This window comes from Budorcas taxicolor, chromosome 18, assembly GCF_023091745.1.
Source record: "Budorcas taxicolor isolate Tak-1 chromosome 18, Takin1.1, whole genome shotgun sequence".
NCBI classification, from domain to species: Eukaryota; Metazoa; Chordata; class Mammalia; order Artiodactyla; family Bovidae; genus Budorcas; species Budorcas taxicolor.
In genome coordinates, this window is record NC_068927.1 from 9,935,825 (window position 1) to 9,958,579 (window position 22,755).

Consider the following 22,755-nt stretch of genomic DNA (forward strand, 5'->3'; position numbering starts at 1 on the left):
TTTCCTTATATACCTTAATTGAGGTGTAATGTACATGGCATAAGATTTAAAAATTCACCTATTGCGAGTGAGTGACTCAGTGATTGTAGTAAGTTTATAGTTGTGCAGCCATCACGATGCAGGCTTAGAATAGTTCCATCATCTGCAAGACTTCCTCATACCTGTTTGCGGTTCCAGTCCCTGTTGTCACCTCCCCACCCCAGGCACTTTCTGTCGCTGTAAATGTGCCTTTCTCTAGACATTTTATGTGAAAGGAGTCTTCCGGTGTGTCTGTTGTGTCTGTTTTCCTTCACTTGGCATGTTAGCGAGGTTCGTCTGTGTTGTAGCACATGTGAGTGGTTCCATCCTTTTTGCTGCCAACTCCTACACCATTGTGCAGAGAGACCACTTCTTGCTTCCTCCATTCATCAGCTAACGGACATTTGGGTTGTTTCCGGTTTGGAGCTGTTATGAACAGTGCTGCTGTGCCTGTTCATGTGTGTGTCTTTATGTAGAGTCTGTTTCTCCGGAGTAGATTTCTAGGAACAGAATTGCTAGGTCATATGATAAATCTGTGTTTAACAACTTGAGACACTGTCAAGCTTTTTCCAGTGGTGCCGTACTGATGCAATGCACAAGGGTCCCGTTGGATCCACACCTTCGCAACACGTGGTGGGACCTCTTGGTCCCGTCCAGTCTGGTGGTTGCAGAGCAGCGTCTCTATGTTGGAACCCGTGTCTCCCTGACGGCCTCCCAGCTTGAGCTGCACATGCTCTGACTTCTCGGCTGGGTGGGCTTTTGACCCTTTCCTGCCTCCGGGTTAGCAAACTTTTTCTTGAAAGGGCCAGATGGCAGATGTTTGGGGCTCTGCGGGCTGCATACGAGCCTGTGGCGTATTCTTTTATGTTTTTTCTCCCCCCAACCCTTAACCACAACAAAAATGAGACCATTCTTGGCTTCCTTGCACAAAAATAAGCAGGGAGACAGCTCCGAGGCTCTTGTCAAAGGAATCCCTTGGCCCATGCACTTGGTACAGGGCAGGAGGTCGCCCACCCCTCTGGGGAAATGGGCTCAGTGGAGGGGTCCCACACGGCAGAGCCCAGGGCCGGGCTGCCAGGAGCCTGGGAGTCCAGGTTCCAGAGGCGGCCCCAGCCCAGCCCCGCCGTGATTCATCGCCACATGAGCTCATCAGACTGGCTCCTGGGATGAAACGTGCCGTTTTGTCACCCAAGGTGGAACGACCAGGCCCCTTGTCCTGCCTCCACCCTGCAGCCGTCCCCTACCAGGGCTCAGAGCCCCTTCTGGGAGCCTGCTGCTGGCCCACACCGTGTAACCACGGCTGTCACAGCCGCCCTGCCCACGGCTGCTCCCACAGCTCCCAGAGCCCTCGTCCCAGGCCCCGAAGCATTCCCGTTGCCTCCCTGGCCGTGTCTCTAGTGAACCATCTGCACTGGTCCTGACCTGTGTGATAAGACACCTCTCGGGTCCCTCGGAGGCAGTTCACACTTATGACTCTGCCGCCTTTCTAGCCGTGTGACCTGGTGTGAGCCATGTCACCTCGTGGCTGCGGTAGCCACGTGTGTAAAGGGGCTACCAGAGGCCATGGTGGAAGCGGCAGGTCCCCCAATTCTTGGCTTCACCTTGCCCTGAAGGCTGCTCCCTGTAAGCCTGGGAGATCCACCCGGGGACGTGTCTACAGGAGCACCCTGGCCTGGGCACGGGGCAGCCAGGAACCCAGGAAGCTGGTGGCTAGCAGCCCAGCCTCCTTGGCCCTTGGGTGGGTTGGCTCCAGGGTGTGATCTGCCCTGTCTCGTCCCCACGAGGGTGGCGGTGCCGGCTGCCCGGTCCTACCGCTCCACGACACCCTTGCAACTTGCTGCCCACTCCCCCCAGCCCCACTCCCTACCTGCTCTTCTGTGCCCTCCATCTCCTCCCAGGGCCCCTGGCAGGTCCCCGGCTCCTGGGGTGACCGGGAGGGTGGCATGAGCTGATGCCTGGAAGTGCCCTGCATGGTGCCCGGCGGGTCGCAGTATGTGCTCATTAAACGTCAGTCCTCGTCAGCCCCTGGGAACTTCCAGCGGGGATGCCGCTTGGGCAGGGACCTGTGGGAAAGCTGTCATTCCCCCAGTCCTTCGAGGGGGACTGTGTCTGTGAGCCCGAGGCTGGGCGTGCCTGAGAGGGGGCTCATGGGAAGCTGTGCAGGGGCTGGGGGCTCCCGGAGAGCCCTCCCCCTGGGCCATGTATCGCGGAGTCTCGGCGACATCCAGGTGTGGGTACCCGGGGACGGAGGGACCATGCTCATGGCCACCAACCTCCACGGGCCAAGTCTAAAGGAGAGCTGAACAGTGATCACCGAAGGTTAACGACGGCCATTTCTAGGTGGCGGGGTCTCTGAGGCCCTTTTCTCATTGAGCCTTTCCTCTGTGTTTCAGCATGGTTTACATTTCTCACGGTGAGCATGCCCTGTTTTCACAAAAAGAATGAAGTCATTATTCTTTCCAAAATAAATAACCTGCAGCTGATTAGAAGAGAGCGCGCTTAAAGCCCAGACCGTAGGCCCATCTAGAGTATACCATGGGAAGACCTGCCTGTGCGCCCTGTGGTTTTCTCTGGGGCTTAATATACGGCAAGTTTCTGCAGCCGTCTCATGGTCATTTAAAAAATTAAGCAATTCTCTGGTCACAGAGCCGACCCGCAACATCCAGAACTCTAAGGAGCATTCGCCTTCAGGGCTGGGTCAGGTTCTTGCCTTGCAAAGTATCTCTGCTGCCTGAGATTTCAGGCGCTGTGTGTCTGCTTGGACCTGGCTATGCTCCTGGCTGACAGTCGCTGGGACTGAGGCTGGTTACCGTCCCAGGGAAGCTTCGGGAAGCTGGGTGCACCTCCTCACGAGAGAATGGTGTTCGGTAAACACTGCCAGTCACCGTCATCCCCATCAACGGTGTATGTACTGTTCAATAAACACCGCCCCCCACACACACGCACACAGACAAGTTGCCATGGTTTCTTCCGGCCCTTGTAGGATCTAACATGATTGGCAAGTAAATGTCTGCACTCTCTTCCATACCCTGCTTGAGGAGAACTGGGCTGTCTTCATGGCAGCAGCTGGGGGTGTAGAGTAGAGGGAGGTGGGGGAGGTGGGGGAGGTGGAGGGGAGGAGACAGACCGCCTGCGTACATGAGAGAGAGCTGGGATGAAGACAGGGAAGTACTCCCAGGTGTGAGTTCACTGAGTGGGGGATGGCGGTGGTGACGGGCGTGATTAGCAAGGAAGAGGCTCCAGAAGACCTTGGCGTGCGAGAAAAAAGAAAAAACGGGAGAAAGACAGTTAGGACGCTGTGATGTCTGGATCACCGTGCTTGTAGGCTTCATCCCTTCCAAGTTTCTCAGGAGACCAACTGAGCGTCTGAGTTCCCTCTCTGTTCCGTGGTTGTGCTCCTTGGACTGTGCTTCTGAGCACAACTCCGTCCAGAGAGGGGACCACGCGGGTCCAGGGTTTATAAGGCTTACTCAGTGGACGAGGCCACAGGCCGTTTTCACGCATCATTTACAGAAGTGGAAACTGAGGCTCAGGAGGTGGAACGCTTTATAGGAAGAACTGGGTCTATCTGATTCCACAGTCTGCCTGGGAGTTTCCACCACGACGCCTCACTCAGCACCGTGCGCTGCTCAGTCCAGTGTGGACTTTGTCCCCGAGATGTTCCATTCTAGGTCCTGGGGTCCAAGACCCTTCATCCTTGTTAACTCGGAAACCCAGTGGTCAGGGAGAGCCTGGAGGCCTGCGAGCTTGCTTCTGGGCCTCGGGGGCCAGCGTGAGACCCTCGCCGCCTCCTCCCCTCGTTCAGACTTTGGCTCGGAGGCTGTGACGTGTCACCCAGCTGGCTGCTGGCTCCGTGACTTTAAAATTAGGTTTTCCCCAGGGAGCGGGACACTTAATGAAGGAGTTTATCCAGTTAGAAAGAGAGGCTCCCAGGCAAGCTGGGCGGCAGCGAGGCAGGCAGCTGTTGGGACCTCAGCCTTCGGAGAGGGCTTCTGTTTCCATGATGTCAGAGGGCGGAACCAGCCCGGCCCCTGCCCCAGCCGCTCCCCAGCTCTGGGTGCAGAGGCGAGAAGGCGCTGTCTTACTCCCCACGTGCAGTCTGAGGACCACTCTGGGCTCAGTCCCTGTGTAGGCTGGAGCTGAATTCTGGGCCCCAAGCCTGTCTGTCCGGTTTCCCAGCTGCTCACACTCCAGGTGGCCTCGTAGGTGAGCAGAAACATTGCCTCCAACACGAAGAAAGTACCTTCCTGCTGTGATTGCATTAGAATACTTGGGGAAAGAGTTCGGCGCGAGATGCAATCTGACCGATAACTATCTTCATCCTTTTCAAAAGGTCACTGGAAGCAGAGTAGAAATGACTCTCCTAGTGGTCAGGAGGCCCGGCTGTCTGCAGCCGCAACCTCCGACTTGGGGCAAGACTCTGTTCTTCCGGGATGGGATTCTGATGGGGAGGGAGGGAGGCATCCACCCTGAAGCAGCGGAGTCACCGATCGTGTTGTGTACTTTGCCCACCCCTGGCCTGTCCTTCACACGCGTGGGTCTCTTTCTCTCCCAAACAGAAAAAGATTTACAAATACAAGAAAGTCCTGAGTAACCCGAGCCGTTGGGAGGTCGTCCTGAAGGAGATCCGGACGCTGGTGGACATGGCTCTGACGTCCCCTCTGCAAGACGACTCCATCAACCAGGCCCCACTGGAAATCGTCTCGAAACTGCTCTCAGAGGTAAGGCCGCTTGGCCTGATTCCGCTCTGTGCCACCCGCCCCCACCCCAGCCCCTCCAACACTTAGAAGTTTAATTCTTTTACGGGGTCTGCTGAGCACCACCCCGTGCCAAGCGGCAGATCGAATTCGAGTTTGTGTTGTCTCCCCGTCGTCGTGGGAGGAGGTGAGCCATCCCCCAGTGACACGAGGGAGCTGAGAAGGAGGTCAGGTCGAGGGGAGAGTAGTTGTCACCCCACCGTGCCCCAGGACCTGCTTTGGGACAGGACCTGGCAGGGGCTGGCCTTGGACCCGAGCTGGGCTGGTGGCCGCTGTCAGAATCCTCTCGTTCATCCCGGGTGGGAGCGCATTGTGCAGTCCCCAGACCGCCCTTCCTCCCCCCACCTGGCGCTGGCCGCCTCTGTCTCCCCCACCCCCAGCACTGGGGTTCTGGGCAGACGTGGCTTCCTGCTCTCCTCGGCACCCACAGCCCACAGCCACACTCTGTTTAGCTCGCACAGGGTTTTAAAAACTGAGAGGCTTCACCGCAGAGGAGGACTTAGCAGGTTGTCCTTAGAAATGATCAGAACGCCCAGCAGCAGTTGGCAGCGGCTGCGCAGCGCCACCCAGCCGAGCCTCAGGCTCCGCCAGGCAGCCCCAGGCTGTGAGTGGCCCCGGGCTCCTGTGTAAAGGCGGTCGCCTCCCTCCCGGGGAAGAGGGACGTGAGGCCTGATCTTAGCTGGGCTTGCCCGATGGAGGGCGAGGGGCGCTCGGGAGTGTCTCACCGTTCCCGCTGTCCCCGTGCTATTCTGAGCGCTTCGCAGAGGTCAGTGCTGCCCTCTTTCATCTGCTCCCGGGCCCCCGGGGGCCCCGGGGTTGATGACTCCCGGCCTCAGCTATGCACGGCCACCAGAGTGGTCTCTCTGCCCCTCTTCCCTGGGAGTGGCCCTGGTTCCCTGGGTGGCTCCTCTGCAGCCCCCCAGACCCCACACAAGGTCCCTGCTGCCTAGAACCTCCGCCCTGTCGCAGGTGCAGGCTGGTCACTGCCCATCAGTTCAGGAAACCAGCCCAGGCCTTCCACGTCTGCTGAAGAGAGAGGGTCCCCCACCCTGAGGGGTGGTGGGGGCAGGCGGTGAAAGGTACGTGGCAGAGATGGCTGTGGGCAGAGGGTGTGACCGTCCTCAGGTGGGAGACCAGCCTCATCCCACAGGAGAGTCTAGACTTCGACTCTGAAACAGATCACGGTCACAGTCTGGGATTTGAGTCCAGGCTGCCTGCATGGCGGGCGGGGCCAGTCGTCAGGCTCGGGCTGGTTTCTCACGGGAGAGAGCGGAGCAGCTTACCCTCAGGATGTACCTGTCATGTGCCGGGCGGGTACCGCTTTCCATCTAACACTCACATTCCCCCTGAGAGATGGGCCTCACTGCCTCCATCTCACAGATGGGGAAACTTGAGGCCCAGAGACACCGCGTGACCTGCCGAGTAGGCCGTGGGGCTGGAAATTCCACCCTGAAGGGCGGCCTGGCTCCCACCGCACAGTTGCTCTGACCACTTCGTTGGCCCCACTGGTCTCAGCCACCATCTCTAAGTCAGGCTCGTGGTCAACGTGGTGGGGATGGCGGCAGGTGACCCCGTGACCGGCCTCTGCTGGGACTTCCTGCTCATCTCAGATGTGGTTCCCGTGGCCACAGTCTCATGGACTTCACATCACTTCGCAGGCTTTAGATCAAGGGTCTCAGAGTCAGCTGATCCCAAGCACTAGGGTAGAGAGACGAAGGCATTTAGAGAAACAAAAATGGAAAAAGCTTGTATCTGCTCTGCACCTGCTGGGTGTCAGGCAGGGGGCCCACACTGTCCCCGATATACTGATGAGAGCAGCCGTTGGCGAGGGAAAGAGCTGGGGCTGCAGCCCAGGCGGCGTCCCTTCTGGTGAGATTCACACCTCTGCCAGTGACACCGAGGTTCTCTGAGCACGTGCCCTGGGATGATCAGGGTGGCAGGGATTTACACCAGCCCCTTTACATTTCTCGCAGCAACCCTGCACGGGAAGCACACGGAATCGCAAATGCAGGCTCTGCGGGATTAAGTCGGTTGTCCAGGGTCACTGGGATGAGGGGTGGGCAGGACCCAGGCCCAGGTCTGCCCCACTGCAAGGCTGATGGGATGTTACCTGAACTGGCGGAGGCTTTTAGGTGAGCGAGGGACCAGGCCCCTAGGGCAGCAGTGTGCGGAGTCCACGAGTCGTGGTTCTACCCTCAGGAGCTCACGGGCCTTACACAAGGAGCTAGGTCTCTCAGTGGGTTGGGCTAAGATTAGCACCCGTTTCCTAGAATTAGGGATTAGATGTCCTCATGTGTACACAGAGCCTGGCTCTGTGCCTAACATACGGGGACCAATTGATAAACACATTTCTCTCATGGTGGGAGATGGCTGTGATCTTGACCTTCAGCACCATCAGCTGGATACATAGAGGGGATGGCTGGAAAAGCAAGCTCTCCCCACTCCTTGCCCATTTTTGTTTCGAGCATGTAGACTAAATTCTTTGTTCTCTTTACTTAAGTTGCTGCCCAAGCCTCCTCCTCCTAAGAGGCTCCAGGCATCATCACCAAATCAGCCCGAAGGCAGGCAGGATCCCAAGAAGGGAGGAGGATGAGCCTGTGAAAGCCGGTGTCCCCTACCTCCCGGGCTTTTGTTGGGTCAAGTGTGTGGAGTGGCCACACTGTGTGGCATACAGTTGTCCCCTCCAACACAGTGGCTGTTAGTGAGCACTCCCCACCCAGGGTCAGGAAGGGCTTCAGTGGAGAGAAGGCTCCCTGAGAAGGGCAAGCGCTGTCACTGGCGACGGGAACCAAAGAGACACACCCGTGCCTGCTGGAGACTCTCGCTGGAACCATCCGCGGGGGCTGTGAGGCCCAGTGGTCCCTTTGGCGTGCCCACGGCAGCCCGAAAGGGGGAACTGGCCCTCGTGTGGCCTGAGCCCTGCAGCTCATTGGTGGGAGGTAGGAGCTCAGGGACAGGGCAGACGGGGTCACAGCCCCACTCCACCCCATCATCCCCGCCGCCGGGCGAGCCCCTGGCCATAGAACCTGTCACGGGTGCAGGAAGCGGATGGAAGGAGTGTTGTGGAGCCCCAACACAGCACCTGAGGGGTGGTGAGCAGAGCTGCGAAAGCCAGGCTTTTTACCTGACCTTGGCTGAGAAACGGCCGGTGGTTAAAAATCTGCCATCCGTGGCTGCTCAGACTCCACCCACATCCACAAAAAGAAAAGGTGTTAGAGTCCAAGCAGCGTCCCCCCTGCGTGGTCTGGACCCTGGGCACACGGGTCTGGCGGTTGGCATGGGAACCGGGATGCTCCCGGTGCTCACCCCACCTCCCTCGGCAGCCAGCTGCCTGGACCAAAGCAGAAGGATAGCTCCCTCGATTTTCCTTCGCTTCAGCTGGTATAAACGCGTTCGATACCAGACACTCCTTAAACCTGTTCAGTCCGTGGGGCTCCTTCCAGAATTCGGGGACCGTGTCGGTCTTGCCATTTACTGCCCAGTGAGGAGGTGCGTTATGAACACCTGTTGGAAAAAAAGTCGACACCGGTGAAAGTCTGCATCCACAGAGACACTCGGAGCAGAACACAGCAGGAGGCTAGCGAAACAGACGAGACTCTGAAGTTTCTCACAGTCTCTTGTTTATTGCATATCTGTCTCTTTCCTCATTCACATCCTCTTTCTTATACACAGGATGGTGGTCACAGGTACCAGTTGTGTAAAAAAATTCCAGATAGGGAGGAGAGGAAAAAAAAAACCCTAAGAATTTAGCAAGTTTAATGCGTTCCACTTAATACTTTCGCAGGTTAGTCGCTAGAATTTTAACATAGCTAAACCATCTTGGGCCAACATCGTGGAACACTAGTGTTCCCTGGGAACGTAGCTGGGGAACCACTGAAATACTTCTCAAAGACTGGCTGACAGAGTGTTCTACATGTTTATTGTGTCTTTATTATGCACCTGCCTCCAGGCTTCCAGGTAGCGTGCGTGGCCATGAAAAGGGCCAAGCACAGGTTTAAGCCCAAAGTAGACTCCATCTATGGACAGAGGAAACCGTCTCACTGAGAAGTGACTCCCCGAGGGCATGTCACTCCACTGGTGAAACAGACTTGGAGCTCTCTAATCCCTGCCCCAAGGCTGTGCTTCCTCCCACCCCCCGCTTCCCGACTGTGACTTTGATCAGCTTCTGATCTGTTTAATTAAGAAAAAGTGGCAACCGTCCTCTGTCCAAGAGGCTGAAAGCGGCTTTGGAACCATGTGGCCCTTTGAGATACCGATGTTCCCTCTTACTAACCGTGTGTCTTGTTCTGTTTTCCTCCCGGCCTCCCTGCTCGCCCTTCAGAACACAAACTTGACCACCCAGGAACACGAGAACATCATCGTGGTAAGTCCTGGGCGGCCGCCTGCCTCGCCCCTCTCCCGCGCCCGCAGCCCTACCCGGGTCTCAGTGGATCCCCCGGGCACCACTGTCATCTCCCAGCACGGCGGCCTTGCTCAGTTTCATCCCTTCTGTTAGGCCAGACATGTCTCCCTCCTGTCTTTGCACATGTCAGAGCCCCAGTTGATGGGAGGGGGTGGTAATTATCAGTCTCTGAGGCCTGTAGCAAATGTGTCTTAATCGCCTCCTCCTTCTTGAGTCTGCTGTGCAGAGTCAGAGGCAGGAGATGGCAGAGACCCTATAATGTATTCTCAGCCGTCACCCCATTAGCTGAAAGGTAAACTTGTTCTTTCTTGCCCCAGGACCTGTCTCCTAATTAATCCACACATAGAACCCGGATTTCATTCCCTCTGATGTGCAAAGTGAGGGATAGTCTCTGGGCCTTGACTATGACTGTAAGCGTGTTTGAGGTGAAACATCCTTCCTGGGTGATTCTAAGCTACGAAGTGTGACTCTCACCAGAGAGAAGAAAGAAAAGAAGTTGCCCCTTCTGGGTGCCAGGCCCTGTGCTATGTGTTTGAATTCATGGATAATGAAAACAGCCCCTGCTCCCAAGGAGTCCTTCATCTGGTAAATGAAATCATTGCAGAGATAGAGGCTTGTTACCTGGAGAGTAGAGTTGTGAACTCGCCTGGGAAAGAAGCCAGAGAGCTTCCCAGAGGCAGTGAGGTTCTGAGCTGGGCTTTGAAGGATCAATAGGAGTTTGCCAGATGGGGAACCAGGAAAGTCTTTCCAGAGAGAAAGCAAAGTGTAAACAGATTTTAAGCAACATGGGATATTCTGGACATGTCAGCTTTGCTGGAGCACGAAACGTTAAGGCAGCGGGAAGCAGGAAGGCAGAACTTGAGATGGAAGTGAGAGGCAGAGCTCTGTGTGCCTAGGAAAGGGTCTTGAACGTTCGCCTGCCCAGGAGGTCCCGTGGATACAGCTTTTGATACAAGGACAACATCCCAGACACCGTGCCCCTCTGAATTGCATTTTAATCACAGAGCGTAAAGGCAGAAGCTTCTGTGGAGGTCCCCCGCCGGAGTCACTCACCGCAGCTGCTCGCTGAGTGTCCACTCGGAATGTAGAGGTTTTCCCCACGCTCTGCCCTGACCACCCCTCGCCTTCTCTTGCTAGAACAGGGGCAGCATCTACCTGGGCCTCCCCACCACCTCGTTTCTCTGGCATGCTGTCAATTAATAATTTAATTTAACAGACATCTGTTGACCCATGAGTACAAGTGTGTGCCAGACACTGGTCTCTCTTCCACCAGCAGAGCCGCCATTGAGGGATTTCTGTGTGCTGGGGGGTGTGGCAGATAGTCCGGGAATCACGTGGGCTGGGCTGGAGCTGCATCCAGGGAGTTAGGGGAGTACAGGGGGACTGGGGGGAAGATGACGGAGGACTTCAAGGAGGAGGTGAGGGAGCTGGATTCCTGACGAGGGGATAGGATGCTCCCAGGGCAAGGCAGTCCAGGCGGGGAGCCCAGCACGGGCAAAGGCAAAGAAGTTCTGTCTGTTGGAGAAGCAGGCGGTGACCGAGCAAGGCGCCGGCGTCTTCCCCTCTCGGCTGGCAGCACCCCGGGTCCCAGTCTGCACCTTGTCTCCCGAAGCAGGGTCAGGGCCTTGGACTTGGGAGGAGCCTGGGAAAGGAATTTTGATCTGAGAAATCTGGGCTGCGTTTATCCAGCTAATTTGGCCGGCTGACCCCTTAATTGCACTGGGCCGTTTCCCTGCTCAGCAGGGAAGCCTGAGAACGGGAAAGAATTTGATCTCGAGGTCTGACCCTGAGCCCACCGTTTTGCAGCCTCTCTCGTGTTCAGTGTCCTCTGTGACCAGTGCTGTTAAAATAACCACGCAGCCTTCTGTTGCCTCCTGTTCATTCCAGCAGTCACACGATCCGATTTGACCTGTTGACAATTAGTCTTCTCCCCATGGGGATTGGTATTAGGTATTTTTTTTATAATGTACTTAGTTTTCAGAAATACTTTCACAAGTAATTTGAGTTGGTTTTATTCAGCTATCAGTCAGACATCAGTGCTGTAGGTAATTGTTGGCTGGTAAGAGCTGGCCTGTCACTGGACAAGCGTGGACCTGGGGTCCAGACCCTGGCAGGGTTCCCACATGCTGGTGAAGAGCGTGGGCTTAGAGCCAAGTATGGTTCAAGTTCAGAGGAGAGTGTAGACCCTGGGCCAACCTCATACCAGCTGAGACCTTGGGCAAATAATGAAGAGCTTTTAATTTTACTTAAAGAATATCTTTAAGAATTTCATGAGTATATTTTCACTGTTTTTAAAAACAAAAAGAAAAAGATTTCATCCCAGCCCAGCCCTGGGGCATTTCAGGGGGGTGATAAACTCATACAGAGAGATACGGTTGTATATTTATATTTTGCTTTTAACATTAATGATGTGAAGCTGAATGTGTTGTTCTGTGTTTGGTTTGTTTACTTAACGACATGTCTTGGAGATTCTCATAAGTCCTTTCTTGCACGTCTAACCTGGGGTTTCTTGCCCTCGGCACTAGTGACGTTTGTGCATGGACGGTTTCTCATGGTGGGGGCTGTCCCGCCCATTGTAGGATGTCACAGCATCCCTGGCCACAACCCCCTGGATGCCGGTCGCATCCACCTGTCATGACGATCAGACTGTCTCCAGACATGCTAATGCCCCCTGGGAGGGGGACAAAGCAACCCCGGGGAAAACCCCTGGTCTACCCTGTACTCCGTTCAGCTGCCTTGACACTCTGAGCCTCAATCTTCTCATCTGTGAAATGGGGTGACCACAGAGCCCTTCCTGCAGGGCTGCTGGAGTAATTAACTGGGAAAGATTCCACAAGAACATACAGTCTTCTTTTTAATACTACGATCTAAAATGATCAGTACTCTGTGACTGGGGCAGGGCTTGTAATAGCCTCCCCAGCCCTCTGTCTGTTCATCTGTACGAGTGGAAATCACTCCCGTTTGACCTCACAGAGTTGTCATGAGGCTCAAGTGAGATAATAGCCATGGAAGCGTGGAGCCCACGCCTGACGCCCACTGTGGACACTTAATCTGTTCCCACTCCGTCATTCTTTGACTCATTCCTGTGAAGGGGGTGCCCAGCTTGATGGAAGGGGCTGGAGCCAAGGGGCTCCACCCTGCCTCCCCCCTCCCAGAGATCAGTGTAGGGAGCGGGGCTGAGGACCAGGCGGTAACTCGAGGGCTGGGGCAGCCCCTCGCCCCAACCCCTCCCCCTGCTGCGACCCGGCCTCTCCTGTGGTCACCCACACGGGGCAGCGGAGCATCCCCATCCAGCAGGCCAGGGGCTGAGCTTCTGAAAACGAGGTGCGGAGCCCGAACCGTGGGCCTGGCTTACTTGGGGTCTCTCATTGCCCCCTTTCCCGGTCCTGTGGAGAGCTCCGGCTGAGGAGTCAGCTGGTGAATAGCTCAGGCTCTTGGGTCACACTCGAGGGTTCACATCTGGCTCCAGCATCTCCTAATCATGTGACCCTGGGCTGCAGACGTCACCTCTCTAAGGAAAGGGCAGGACGCACACCCGCCTCCCAGCGCGTAGTGAAGAGTGAATGACGGGACACAGCCCGGAGCCCGGCACAGACAAGTGCCCTCTTATAGCAACGGCTGCTGGGGTGTCGCTCGTGGTGGGCTGTTAAACTATCACCAGTGTAGTGATCGGTCCACGTGGCGGTGGGGGACGGTGCGAGGGTGGTGGGCTCAGCCTCGTGGTCAGCTTGGAGCCCACCACCCCCTTCCCACACCATGGGGGAGAGCTTCCCGTGGTAATGGGCATGCCCTCTGTCTGCCCTGTACGTGGCGTTGGCCACTGGCTTCATGACACTGGCGACCGCTTGAAATGTGGTCAGCATGACTGAGGAACTGTACTTTCATTGCCTTGAAACGTTATTTTCTTGGGACTTCCCTGGCAGTCCAGTGGTGGTTAGAACTCTGTGCTTCTGCTGCAGGTTCGATCCCTGGTTGGGGAACTAAGATCCTGCAAGCCATATGGCATGGCGAAAAAAAAAAGTTTTCTCCCATGCCACTTAAAATGGTAAGATTCACACGTGGCCAGTGGCTACTATATTGAACAGCACAGCCCCAGGCAAGTAAAACCCTGGGCTCTGTCTCCGCCTGTGGCTCAGCCTGCCTGTTGCTGCTATGAACAGAGCCTCAGTTTCCATGGCTTCATCTCCTACTGCAGTGCTCACATAACTGGCCTTATCTGCCCAGACAGCGACCAGAAGGTCGGGTTTTCCACCGTGAATCAGCCCTCGTGGGTTGACACACCCCACTACGATTCCTTCCGAGAGATTCCGACTGACGTGTGTTCCTCTTCTTTCAGGCAATTGCTCCTTTGCTGGAAAACAACCATCCACCACCGGATCTCTGTGAATTCTTCTGCAAGGTACGGCATCGCCGAAGCAGGGCTGTGTTTGCAGGAAGCAGCCTGTCTCCGTGTGTGCGTTGCGGGGGTTGGTTTTGCGAAATTTCCTGGAAACCCAGACTCCTCCCGAAACAGATCAGGCCCCCAGACAGAGTTGGAGACGAGCTAGGAACCCTCTCCACCAGACAGGTGATAAGTGAGGCCCAGGGTCCAGACCAACAGGTCAGGGGGAAGCACTGAGCTTTTCCCGGGAGTATCTTCCTGGCCGTCTTGAGAGGAGTTTGCAGCACGTTTTCTGGCTCCTGACATCACAGCTGGGCTTTTATTAGCCAGGGCTCCTGTGAGCACCGGCTGGCCCGCAGTGGGAGCCTGGCCATGGGGCTTTCCCTGAGCCGGGCAGGTATGGGGTGGTGGGGGTGCAGGTGAGCTTGGAGGAGCCTTGGAGCAGGATCTCTGCTCCCAGGGACCCAGCGCCAGCCTCGCGGTGGGGTTCGCACAGAACACGCCCAGAGCACATCGGGACCAGTTACCCCTCGCCCGAGAGTGCACCTTGGCAGCCTCGGGGCTGGGCCAGCAGGCCGTCCTCCTTGGCCCCTAGCCGGGTGATTTTTGGCGCAGTGATCTGATGTCCTTGGACAGTCTCTGGGCCTGGGTTTGCCGCTCGTCCAGCGCCTCTGGTCTTCCTCCTGCCGACCCTCTTCCCCAAGCTCGTGGGGGTGTGGTCTGTGTACACCAGTGAGACAGGTGTGGCGTGGCCAGGCGGGCATTGGGAACCCACTAGTTCTTGGAAGCCAGGACCCCAAGTTCTGGGGAGGGTTTGTTTATGAAGGATTGTCCAGGATAGCCCTGGTTTCTCACATCCCAAGTCCAGGCCCTCTGGAAACAGCGCCTTCAGGCCCCGGCAGGTTTAAATGTGTTGGAGCAACGGGTCCCATCTGCTCCACCCGAGGGCCTTCAATTTCATTTTGAAAAACAAAATCCCATGCCAGTGAGAGAAATACGCTGAGAGCTTACCCTCAAAGCCCTCGACAGAAGAATCACGGAATTTCCGAGGTTCTGGCATCCAAACACTAGCCCCCGATTTTCAAGAGACTCTCACATTGGACCTTCATGCTGCAAGAATCTCACCTTGTTAAACAGGACTGTGATAAGACTGTCCTGTTAAATAGGATTGTCTGTACCACTGGAAACAACCGCAGACTGTCAGATCAAAACAGAGCGCAAGCAGGAGGTCCCATCCCTGCCCACTTTTCTTACTCTCCCCAGAGGGAGCAGAAAGCCATACAGTAGTGTGGAGCAGGGAGTCCCGGGCAGGGGAGCTGGGCCCCTGTGGTCAGGGCTCCCGGGGACCCTGCTGGACCCCGCCAGGCTTGGCCCTGACTGTGCCCTGCTGTCTCCCCAGCACTGCAGAGAGCGGCCCCGGTCCATGGTGGTCATCGAAGTGTTCACCCCCGTGGTCCAGAGAATCCTGAAGCATAACATGGTGAGTTGCCAGGGCCCCCCACTGTAGAGCCCACTGAGGGCCGTGAGCTTCCAGTCTCACTTTTCCCAAAAAACCGGGAGATGGGGCTGGCGGCCAAGGACTGGGGGACTGGACTTGGGACTGCAAGTCGGGGTCTTCGTGCAGCCTGCCCTGCTTGGCTCTATGCTTTGCAGGTAAAAGGCAACAGGAAGAATCTTTGCACAGTAAGAATGACAAAAATAACGTGGTCGGGGGAGAAGAGATAGGTCTCGTGTGTATAGCATCTCAGATAATACCTGTGGAAACTTGCCCTCGAGGAGGTGGGGTGAGCCCCTCACACCGTAGGAGGGGGCTGCCGGGGACAGTATCCATGGAAGTGGGGAGCAGGGCCGTGTGGTGTAGGAACCTGACAACCGTGACCTCAGACTGCTAGGCGAGGTCAAGGTCAACAATGAGAAGTCACAGTGTGGCAGGCACCCTTTGTGATGTGAGCAGGAGGGCCCCGGCCCGCAGGGGTCTTCTCTCTCCAACCCTCCGCCTCCGTCTGATCATGAGAAAAGCCTCAGACCAGTCCCAGCTGAGGAACATTCCACACGACAGTCCTCTGAACGGCCAGGGGTCAAACACAAGGAGAGTCTGAGAAGTGATCACAGCCTCGAGGCCCCAAGGGACCTGATGACTCAGTGTCACAGGTGTTCAGGAGGGGATCCCAGGACAGGAAAAGGGCATGGGGGGACCGTGAGGAAATCCACGCCAAGTCTGCCCTGTAGTTCATTTTAAAAGCACAGAGGCAGCATTTCATTGCACACTCAGTGGTCCAGGTTCCCATAACCCGCCAGCCCTTCTGCAGTCTCACCTCGGTCCAGTGGGAACAGCCCTGGATGAGGTTTTTTTCTCTGCATTGCATGCGGAGAGGCTGGGCTGAGCAGACTTGGCCGACTGGCCCCAGGAACGCAGCGGGGAACCGGAGCAAGTGATGCCTGCTCTCAGCTAGCCACGGAGCGCCTCTCGGAGCCGAGTGACCCTCCGCTGCATCGTCCCCCGCGGCTCTCCTGACGGCCTGTGGGCGAGGAGACCCAGAGAGCCCCGTGGGCCACTCCAGAGCCCCGTGGGCAGTGGACGAGGAGACCCAGGGAGCCCCGTGGGCCACTCCGGGACCCCGTGGGCAGTGGACGAGGAGACCCAGAGAGCCCCGTGGGCCACTCCGGAGCCCCGTGGGCAGTGGACGAGGAGACCCAGAGAGCCCCGTGGGCCACTCCGGGACCCCGTGGGCCACTCTGGAGCCCCGTGGGGAGTGGACGAGGAGACCCAGAGAGCCCCGTGGGCCACTCCGGGACCCCGTGGGCAGTGGATGAGGAGACCCAGGGAGCCCCGTGGGCCACTCCGGAGCCCCGTGGGCAGTGGACGAGGAGACCCAGAGAGCCCCGTGGGCCACTCCGGGACCCCGTGGGCAGGTGTGAAAACGGCTCTGAAGAAGGGTCACCTGCTCACAGTTTGATCTGTGAGGGAGCTTTCCTGCCTTGACACCGGGCCCCCAAAGAGGAGGATGCAGCCCACCCCCTTCCCGAGTCAGGGGTGGAAACACAGGACATGTGCACCACGCCCCCGCATCCCACACGAGGGCAGACATCCTTAGTCGATCGCAGCACTCGTCCACGGAGCCCAGAGCAGCTTCAGAGTCTTCCTCCAGGCGGCCACGAGCGGGGAACCGTGCTGGTGCTATGCAAACTCTCTGACTGATCGCTGGCACACCGCCGCTGAACTCTGGCTTGTTTCAGAGCGCTCCTCTGTGGCCTGACACGAACACGTATTTCTTGTTTTCTGAGCACAGGGGGTGGGTCCCCTCCATCCAGTCCTTCTCCAGGACTAAGAAAGAAACTCCGCTGGGGGGTGGGGGGTGAGAGGTGGTCTGCCTGGTTTGGGCTTTAATCACTTCAAGGGTGCTCTCCGGCTTCAGCCAGCTGGGAGAAAAGGGTCCCTGACTGTTAACTTTAAAGTCACCGTGGATGTAGTGTGAGGTGAGGGTCACGCTCTCTCGGAGCCCAGAGCAAAGGTGCTGGAGTTCCTTTGGGAAAGGACCTCATCTCATCACACTTGTCAGGGACGGAGCCACCCCCCCGGGCGTCCCTGGCCAGGTCCACCCTGCTCAGGTACAGAAGCACTTAATAAGGGTTCTCCTAGGACGTTTGACTTCCAAGGGGAAAACGTCAAAATTCAGGCAGCCTCCCAAGGCTTGACCGTACAGCGTCTCCCTTATGTCTGGTTAGTTTTATGGGCCCGGAGTGTTGACCATGTAATTTTCTGGATGAAAATCAGAACAGCTACAGGGCAGACCCAGAATTTATAGCATCTGTTGTGGTCTGGCAGAGCCCGGGATCCCTCAGGCAAGAACCCTGTCTTCATGTTTATAGAACTTGCCCCCTGTGGTCCCGTCGTCCAGGGATGCTATAAAGCTTCACAGTCCCACTTGCTCTGTAAGTCCACTGATGACACACCGAACTGTGTGAGGAGAGCTGTAGACAGGACCGGGTCGGGAGTGAGGCCCTCCTGCAGGAGAGACGAACATGACTGTGGCTCACGCCCCGTGTGGGAAGCACCGGCCTTCGGTGTCCCCCACATGACACCCCCTAAAGCTCAGTCATCAGCCGGGACACCATTTGGGAGCTGACATGGAGCGCCTGGTCACTCACTGGCCAGAGAGTGTGCCTAGCTGGCCGCCAGCCACGGACCTGTTAGCACAGTGTGAACCCTGATGCCGCTTCAGCCCGTGTGCAGTGTTTCTCGTTGAGGGGACACCAGAACATTGTGGAAATGGGGTGGGACACGCACGCACGCACCTGCCCCGTGGTGCCTTTGGAGTGCTCCTGCTCTGCAGTTCCTATACTGCGAGCGCAACTCTTATCAGTATATCGTGTGTCCCATCTCATGGATGAGCAGGCCGAACCTAAGTTAAGAATCTCAGAGTGTTGCTGCCTGGGCCGCAATAAAAATTAGATATGGAAGCAGTAGTTAAGTACGTTCCCCTGGAGATTCTAAACGATGTGTTCACTGCCTCCTTAAGAATGATCACAGTCCCTGTGCCCACGTGCCACTCACTGGCGTGTTCTTGTAGCCAAGGTGGCAGGAAGATGTGGCTGTGATCCTGGTGGACCCCTGGCTGATCAGACCTCCTGCTTTCCAAGGGGAGCATGTTCGACTTTGCCAAAGAGGCGAGATGTCCCTCACCCACACGTTCAAAGGCCACCAGGCCAATCTGTAATGTTAAAAATGACCTTGGCTCTGCAGAAATCTAATAGGGATGATAATGGCAGCTATCTTTAGCAGGGCTTAATGGAAGCAGTTTTCATAGAATCATAAAACCTCATGGGTGGAAGGGTCCTGGAGATGAGTTCTTGCAGCCCTTGTTGCGCAGGGCGGGACAGTGGGCCCAGGGAGGGGCGTTCCTGCTGCCCTTCTTCCAGGGACTCTGGGCGTCCACCTCGGTGTGAAAGCACAGTCAGGCTTCAGGCAGGGGCCCCGTCTTCAAGCCCAGTGTGCATGTGTGCACGTAGGTACATATGTGCACGCACACACATATGCACGTGTTTAGATTCCTTCTGAGCTTTCTCTGTGGCTTTTGCTGCCCTCCTCATGCCGGGGCATAACTTTAGCAGGCGGGATGGGAGAAGATGAGCCCCGACCCCTTGGGGAACCTAATTCAGCCCCTCCCTGCAGGTGCCGAGTACCAGGCAGGTCTGGAAACCCGCCTTGTGAGCTGGCCGGAGGAAGCGGTGGGCCACATCCTACTCCGAGCTCTTTCCCCAGGGCCCGTGGGATCCATGAGATCCACAGGGCAAGTCCTGAGGGTCTCTATTTAGATTAGAGTCTTGGTCCAGGTTGCTTTTTGTTAAGTGGGTTCCTCTGAGTGAGGGCTGGAGAAGCCGAGGAGCCTGGAGACTGCCAGGCTCCCCACTGAGGTCTTGCTGGTCAGCCTCGTCACCACCCGGACCGGCCCCCCTGACTGTTGGCACCCCAGCTCGTGGGCTCACAAGCCCGACGCCAGGTCCCTAACATGACGTGGGAATGGGCGCAGTCCTTTCCCGGCTTACACTCGCCTCCCCCAACCACCTGTTTGGCTCTTCACACTGGGCACGTGATTCCTCCTTTCTGCCCCACCCCTGTTGGGCTGACCCTGGACTTACCAGCCACCTCCCTACATACACTCCCCGTCCAGGGCACACACCTGCCTTCCAGGCCACAGCTCTCAGGCACTCACGCCCACATGCACAGGAAGCAGGGGGCCCAGAATCCCTTGGGGGCTACAGAAAGGGCATTTGTGGTCACAGCTGGAGGCCAGCTGGGCATCAGCGGGCCCCCACGCAGCCCAGCTGGGCTGTGTTCCCAGCACGTCTGGGTGGCGTGCTGACCCCTGCCCCATCGCAGGGTGGCTGACCAGTGCCTGGGACCCTCCTGTGCCAGGTCATCTCCCAGCTCCGCAGGCAGCCATGGAAGGGCGTGAGCTCGGGGGTGAGCAGGCCTGTTCCTTCACGCAGAAGACGTGTGTGCTTCTAGGAGGAGGGCATCACTGGCGGTGCCCCATTGCTCGCACACCCGGGGCAGAGTGGGACCCCACCCACCCCTTCTGCTCTCCTCCCAACCCCTGCCCTCTGTGCTCCCTGCAGGACTTTGGGAAGTGCCCGCGACTGAGGCTGTTTACTCAGGAGTACATCCTTGCCTTGAACGAGCTGAACGCAGGGATGGAGGTGGTGAAGAAGTTCATTCAGAGGTGGGTCTCTCGTCTGGGGCCCCTCCGCTCCTGGCCGGCAGGCCAGCTTTCCCCTGCACCCAGGAGAGGCGCTGCTGGCGTTGAGAGGCCCCAGGCCCCTCATCTTCCACAAGGGCCTCCTGGGTCCTCTTGACCATGTTCCATCTGAGGCACTCACTTGCTGTGTGACATCAAGTCAGTTGCTGTGCCTCTCTGATCCTCTTTCCTCTGTTATCTCCTGGGATTGTTTGTGCAATTAATCAGATGATATCTGAGGAAGCCCCCAGCACAGTGCCTGATGGTCACTAGGAACTCGGGAAATGGCAGCAGTCCTAAATGATGAGAGTATTCCTGTGGGTGCTGGGGGTGTGGGGAACCTTCTCCTGGTAGCCCCGGAGAGTCCTCGACGGGGAACTGAGCAGCCACCTCCCAAACTTGGCCTCGAGGAAGTCAGATCCTCAGTCACTTCTGGTTTTGGGGTGGTGGGGGAAGAGGGGTTGTTTTGCTCTGATTTTTTAAAACTTTTCTCTGTGCCTCGGTGTCCTCATCTGTAAGATAAGGACTATGGTACCCACGTGATCCAGTTACCATGAGGACTCGGTGAACTCACACATATAAACATCAAGAATGGGGCCTAAGCGTGGCAGAAACGTTAGCAATCATCATCACAACTCTTCTCAATTTTTTAAAGAAAATTGCGATAGCCTGTTCAAATCGGTTCCAAAAGCTACTCATTACCTGGAACTCACAAAGCATGTCCAGACCCAGAGGACTGTCCTTCTGCCAGAGCCCTGGGGACTCCAGGGCCCCCTTACAGCACCCAGTCATGGTTTATGAACCTGTTTCAGGCTCTCAGCCCCAGCAGCCGTGACGTTTTTCCAGCAATGTTTTGGGTACTGTCCCCAGGCCCCAAACAGCACTGGGGATGGGGGTGTGAGACCCATTTTACAGATGAGAAAACAGGCACAGAGATAGCTGTGGTAAGTAATAGTGGCTGGCACTTGCAGAGGACCGTGCCCAGACCCCATGCCAGGCCAGGATGCCAATAGTAACTTTTTCTTTCAAAACAGCCCACGTGGACAGGAAAATTAGGTGCTGTGAATCCTCATTTACAGAACCACTGGGCATAAACACGTCGGTCCCAGGCTGCCTGGCCCCTGTAGGCGACGTCGTCCCCTGAATTAGAGAATTGGGTCCTGAAATGAGGAGGGGGCCGTTGTCCTCATTCTAGAGCTGAGGAAAGAGTGGAGAGTTTCCAAAGCGTGCCAAGGTGCTCCGCTGGGCTGGAACCCAGGCTCCCTGAAGCCAGGGATCCTCTGCCCGGAACTTGGCCCTCATGCCTGCGCACAGCGGGGCCCAGGACTCAGGTCCCAGGGTTACCACTTCCCCTCAGAGGACCAGGGCCACCTGTCCCAGCCCCCGCCTCCCTGCCCTGGGCGGTGCCCCCACAGTCCCCCACTCACAGGCCCTCTGCTCTTTTCCAGCATGCACGGCCCCACGGGGCACTGCCCCCATCCCCGGGTCCTGCCCAACCTGGTGGCCGTGTGCCTGGCCGCCATCTACTCCTGCTACGAAGAGTTCATCAACAGGTCAGTGCCCTCGGCCTCAGGAGGGCCTGGGTGGGAGACGCTCTCTCCAGGGATGGGGGTCTGTGCACTCCTGGCCGGCCGGGAGAGTGGAGTGGCTTCCAGGGGAGCTGCCCCCAGTGCGCCTGCAAACCCCCATGCTCGCTGGTGCCGGGGCCCAGACCCAGGATGCGACCGGAAAAGCCGGCGCCGGAGCATCAGTGCCGGTGCCGCACGGCCGTCGTGTTGGCTCGTCTTTAGGGACACGTGTCTATTCTGGAGATTTCTCAGCCTCAGGCCCGTGTGACGGGAAGCAGGCGTGATAGAGCCACTGTCCTGGGTCCCCCAGGGCTTGGGTGCGTTGGCTTGTGAGGGAGCTAACCCCCTGAAGGCCACGGGAGGGAGCCCGGGAGGCTCCTGAGTGCGTTCTCAGAGCCCTCCCCCTGAGGGATGATGACACCGGGGTGGGTAGTTACCAGCTCCCATTCTTCCCGGGTCGAGGTTGGCTCCTAGGATGCAGAGTGATTTGGATCCCATTAGTCATATGAACTTCGTATGGTGACCTCTGGGGTCATGAGGGAAGATATGACGTGCAGGGCACATTTGGCATCTGTAGCAGCAGCCCTGTCCAGTTGTTCAGGCGGTGCACTGCACAACTCCAAGAGGGCCCAATCGTTTCCAGGCACCACTAGAGACAGGGCCACCACAGGAATGTATTTCAGTCCTTAAAGAAGAGGCAGTGGAGCATCACTGAAAGCCTGAGTGAGCTGGGCAACATGAAGATGTCCTGCTGGTTATTCCTGAGTGCCTGTTTCACGCTCTACAGCAGCTTATGGTTTTCAAAAAGAAAGAGAGAAGGCCGTTAAGAGTAGTACACAGCCGATACAGCTGTCCCCGGCTTCCCCGTGCACACAGGTGGTCACGTGCCCTGGCCTCGCAGCCTGCGCCTCTGGAGCTGATGCACATGCGTGTCGAACGCAGGCCACCCCGGAAGCAGGAGGCGCATCAGGGGTGTTGCACTCTCAGGCTCCTTTTGCTCCCGCAGCCCCTCCCTCCCCAGCTCACTCCGTGCCCCGGCTTCCGCATGCACACAGGTGGTCACGTGCCCTGGCCTCGCAGCCTGCGCCTCTGGAGCTGGTGCACATGCGTGTCGAACGCAGGCCACCCCGGAAGCAAGAGGTGCATCAGAGGTGTCGCACACTCTCAGGCTCCTTTTGCTCCCGCAACCCCTCCCTCCCCGGCTCACTCCGCAGACACCCGAGCTGGGACTCAGGTCTCGGGGGCAGGAGCAGGAGATGGCAACCCCCAGAGTTTTCCCTCTGAGTCTCTACGGCTCTGCCTGGGTGCCCTGGAGCAGGGATTCCCTGACCAGGAAGCAGAATGGACTCTCTCTCCCAGATCCCCCCAGGAGAAAGAACCAGGATTACAA

At 57.2% G+C, this 22,755-nt stretch overlaps 1 protein-coding gene across 2 annotated transcripts in view; it reads left to right on the forward strand.

Moving 5' to 3' along the window:
- The window catches only part of CMIP (c-Maf inducing protein), a 204,568-nt gene that overhangs the window by 156,474 nt on the left and 25,339 nt on the right, over positions 1–22,755 (forward strand). For both annotated transcript variants that reach the window (XM_052655861.1, XM_052655862.1), the window contains 6 exons: positions 4,578–4,739; positions 9,097–9,138; positions 13,514–13,576; positions 14,958–15,038; positions 19,679–19,782; positions 21,246–21,350. In XM_052655861.1, the coding sequence (XP_052511821.1) occupies positions 4,578–4,739; positions 9,097–9,138; positions 13,514–13,576; positions 14,958–15,038; positions 19,679–19,782; positions 21,246–21,350 (557 nt within the window). The remainder of the gene's footprint in view (positions 1–4,577; positions 4,740–9,096; positions 9,139–13,513; positions 13,577–14,957; positions 15,039–19,678; positions 19,783–21,245; positions 21,351–22,755) is intronic.